Here is a 4,591-nt window from a genome sequence, read left to right on the forward strand (position 1 = left end):
CGAACGACCCTCAATGATCCCTTTCTCTGCCCCGCAGGGTTTGGGAGCGACGATTATGAAGCAAGGATCGAACCAGGGCCTGCGTTTTATGTTTTTCAACGAGTACAAGAACTGGGTCACCAACAATGGCCAGCACAACCTGACTCCTCTCACCTCCTTTCTCGGTGGAATGTCTGCCGGCTGCTTTTCAACCCTGTGCAATAATCCTCTCGGTAAGTCGGCCGTCCAGTTCTCCTCTCCCTGCCCTCCTCTTTTCCTCCTCCTCCTAGGCGCCTCTCCGTCCTTACCATGACGCTGGTTCTTCTTTTTTCCCTTCTTTGACGCAGACGTGATTAAAACCCGGATGCAGGGATTGGACGCCGCAAAGTATAAAAACGCACTTGATTGCGCCCAGCAATTGATGCGGCACGAGGGGGCTGGTGTCTTCTTAAAGGGGCTGATTCCCCGTCTAGGTAGGGTGGTCCCTGGACAAGGCATTATTTTCATGTCGTTTGAGACGATTCAAAACAAGCTGGTGGACATCTTGCTGTAAACGGTTGGGGGGTGGGAAGGAGGGATGGAGGGAGGAGAGAAGGGAGGGAGGAGGGGGGGGAAAGGATATTCTGGCTCGATTTGCTGAATGTGTCGTGCGGGGTGAGCTTCTGGAGCAGAGGATTTGAACCGCACCGATTGTTGTATCTGGATGTTTCTTTTTCCTTGTGTGACTCTGGCTGAGTAGGGATGAATTCTCCGGCAAGTTGCTGATCAAAATGCGGACGTGGTGGAAGCCCGAGGTCGAGGACAGGAGATGGGCGGGAGATAAATGAGGGGTAGACGATGAAGAAAATAATAAACATGTATTTCCATGGTTTCAAGCGTGTGATTGCGATTTGATTGTCCAGGTGGCAAAGATGATGAAGTAGAGGGCGCTGCACGGGGAGATACTCGAGCTGTATCTCCATGCCTGCCTGATCCCAAACATCCGTCAGCCGCGTAATCCCGCGGCTGTTGAAACGGAGAAGGGCATCTCTGTAGAAGACATATGGACAAGCACAGTATACGAGGAACAAAATTGCAACTGCAGGGCAGGGCAAACATGTGGGAAGTGCAAGCCCGATGCTTGGAAGGGGAATTTTGCCTTCTGGTCCTTCATTTCTTAAAAAGCATGTGAATCGAAACTTATCAAAGGGATGTACAAAAGGGTGTGCAAACTATCACGGCTGGTCTGTCCACGACGTGTCTGAGCACGAGGTTCCAAACTCTTGGTGCTGGGTCATGACCGTGTCGCTTCTTCGCTTCCTTCTCTTGTCTTGTCTTTCTCTGCGCAATTTTCCTGCTGCTGGGGCACTTCCAGATTTTTACGTACCTGTGCACCGAAATCCACTACCATCAACCCTTCGGTTTCTTCAGTCCCCTTCCGATCCACTTTGCTTCCGACCACCTGAACGGCTGGTACCACCCACGAGCCGCACGAGCACTGTGTACCGCTCCAATTGAAGCTCCCTAATCGAGCAGCACATCTTGCATTGGGGCATACAAGTTTTCCCTCGATACTTTCGCTGCTTGTTTGAACGGCCGAATTAGAGGCAATTGCCTCGTCATGCGCCTGTAAGGCCGCGCGCACCCACTCCAAAGATTCCATCGCGGCTTCATTTAAGAAGTAGGACGTGCACGCCTGAATGTGTGCTGCAGAGTCATCCACGCTTCTTCCAACCTGCTTCATAAACCAAGTAAAACGCCTTATAAGAAAGGAAAGCGTGGCACAGTGAAAAGAGGCGAAGGTAGGAGGTTATACGCACTTTGCGACGATTGATTCGCTGTGCCCCGGTAGCGTGGGGCTCCAAATCTTTGTCGCTAAAGAGAGCTGACCGGCACAAGCGACATGTGAAGCAAGTCGATTTAGTTGGATCCACGATAGAGTCTTGGCGCTCTGTCATGAACCACTTGTAGGGGATGAAGGCAGGGAAATGAATTAGAGTTGGCATCTGAACCCCCCCCCTCCATTCTTTCACAAAATCCAAGAAAACTCGTTCGATATATGATAGAGTGCACACTATTTACGAAACGAGGGACGTGTGACACAAGAATCACCAACCATTTCATCCAACAGGACGCATCGCTCTGTATCGCCGGTGTAACGGTTTTTTGTTTTTTTTCTTTGTCTCTAACTGCTGCAATAATCTCCCTCTACGCTGAGGGAATCCATAAGAATGTATTTCAGACCTTTGCTCGCTTACTTTGACTTATATCTGATCCGACGATTGGATTAAGTAAGGAAATTCTTAGAGAAGGAAATTTTATCCTGCTGGAAACGCTGGACAGCGACGCTCCGATGTAAAGTTGCATTTTCCTGAGTCCACCGTCGAGACAGACGTATTCATTGAGCCTCAAGTCCATTATTGAAATATATGCCAGAAAACTTTCAAGCTGCAGGCTTTATGTTCCACAAACTAGGAGGTAACGCACACGAGGACCCGGCAAGCTAAACTTTGATGCGCCCAGATCAACACGGGAAGCACACTACCACACGAAAATTCTGAGGCAGGCTACGCATTAATTTTCATATTTTTTGTGGCGCATCATGATCTCTATATACCATATGCATTCAGCAAATGGCACTCGGCCTCGTTCCTGCCCAAAATGCGTTGTTGCGAAAGATATTCTTTTGGTGTTCCTACCAACACTACAACGAAAAGTTGGGACACCGACAACGTTCCAGTTTGTGGAAACAATACAACGAAACAAATTTTCTTTTAAGTTCATGCAATTTGCGATACGTCCTCTCACGCAACCTTTGTAAGAATTTTCTCCTTCCTTTCTTCCTCCATACGCTCGATCGCTTCAGGTTTTTCTGAAGAGAAAAGATCATGACCCGCCCTGCTCTCTGAATTTTTGACTGGAGGGTGTGCAAAATAGAGTGGGGTTAGGGCTCTAGAAATATCGAGTACACAGTAGACGAATTCCTTTTCTCTTTCTTCTGAAAGAACTCTAAGCCAGCAGCTGAAACCTGTCACTTGAAAATTGAGAAAGAGACCATGCCTACTCTCACACCAACATAAAATGTTCCAAAGTTGCGTGGTGTTCCAGAAGAAGGAAATATTATCAAAGAGAACGGAAAGAGAACACGGACAAGTTGGAGGATGCTTTTCCGCTCACGTACATCGCTTGATCCAGAACGGTAAACAGCCCACTGTAAGCATGAGTGTTGTGCCGACGAAGACCTTGTGCAGCAACGTGAGAGGAAGAAAAGGTAAGAATGGGTTCAAATAACTGTTGTCCTTCAAAAAGGGTAGACAATCGTTGCTGTAATCGTCTGACGAGGGGGAGGTCTATGCTGCCAGTCTGCTCGGACACATGCGAATAAACGACACTTACCTTGGTGCCCTGGCTGCCTGGGATCCGCTTGATAATCGTGTAGAACATTCCGCTACCGCCCTGCTCCCTTTTTCGATATTGCAAGAACCTGAAGTGAATGCAATGTGTGTTGCGATGAGGTGGTGGTAGCTGGCGTCACTTTCCGGTCAGTCGTCTATCAGCTTGCAGGCTTTGTATCTTCTAGGCTGCCGCGAAGGCCAGTACGTCAACATGCCATGTTTGTGATGCCTAGGCCTCGCAATAAGTCGGAAATTTCACAACATGTGGGGAGGCAATAAGGGATTATGGCCCCACCCCGCCGAAATGCATCGCTGCAAGGGAGGCTGCCGCCTGCAGCTCGATGAAAAGCACGCCCTTGTGTAACTTCAGTCCTCACGCATTGCGCCTTTGTGTTCGCTTTTGACCGCTACGTGCTCTTGACTTGCCCGTCTGAATAGTCATCCTGTCGGGTGAAAGGGAACACTGGTCGCGTCGTGCGTTTAATGCCGCACTTCCCGTAATTTGCCTTCCTCAACTTGTGTACACGTCCTACAAGTATGCAGGGCTTTTCACGCAGCCACGGCACCGACAGCAACAGCGGTAGCAACAATCGCGAAAGCGGTGCTTTGTTCTACAACAACATGGACTATTGCAGCTTGCAGGACACTGCTTTGTCACGCGGGAGTCAGGAGCATCAGGATGGAGCGGCAGGCGCGGGTTCCTGCCGCCAGCTCCATGGCATTGACGGCTTGGATTTTCACTCGCGCTGGCGCACAACCCAGCTGCGGCCGGCGGTCTTCTCATTGGTGAACACAGGTATGTCGCTTATGGACAGGGTAGATCCTATCGAAGCTTCCGCTGCGTGAGCGTTTTTGGTAAGAAGCGGACGGGCAAAGAGTAGCGTCCAACATCCTTTTGAAGGGCGATCAAAGCATGCGACCATGTACGATTGAGGGGTGGTTGAAGTTTCTGTATCCCCACCTGCCTCTCTACGGCACTGATTTTCTTCCTTTCCCTGCACACAACCCCTCCACACGGCTTGCCGCCTCCCCACATTGTCTTCTCCCTCTCGCACCAGTGGTGGGGGGGGGGACGCTTTCGCTGGCCTACTCCTTCGCCAAGGCGGGGAGTGTGGTAGGCATATTGGTCCTAGCGCTGATCTGTGTTGCCACTGACTTCTCTCTCTTTGCCATGGTCTCTGCCAGCCGCCGCACGGGCCAGAAGTCGTACGAAGGGGTCATGAAGGCCGGTACGTGGG

At 50.3% G+C, this 4,591-nt stretch overlaps 1 protein-coding gene across 1 annotated transcript; it reads right to left on the reverse strand.

The window, feature by feature from the left end:
- Positions 1-1,359: 1,359 nt before the first annotated feature.
- NGA_2117500 (dual specificity protein) lies at positions 1,360-1,531 on the reverse strand (the record flags this gene model as incomplete). Its single annotated transcript, XM_005854398.1, has 1 exon — positions 1,360-1,531. A coding segment is annotated over one exon (172 nt), but the record flags the coding sequence as incomplete, so codon positions are not given.
- Positions 1,532-4,591: the final 3,060 nt, after the last annotated feature.

This window comes from Nannochloropsis gaditana, assembly GCF_000240725.1.
Source record: "Nannochloropsis gaditana CCMP526 unplaced genomic scaffold scaffold519, whole genome shotgun sequence".
NCBI classification, from domain to species: domain Eukaryota; class Eustigmatophyceae; order Eustigmatales; family Monodopsidaceae; genus Microchloropsis; species Microchloropsis gaditana.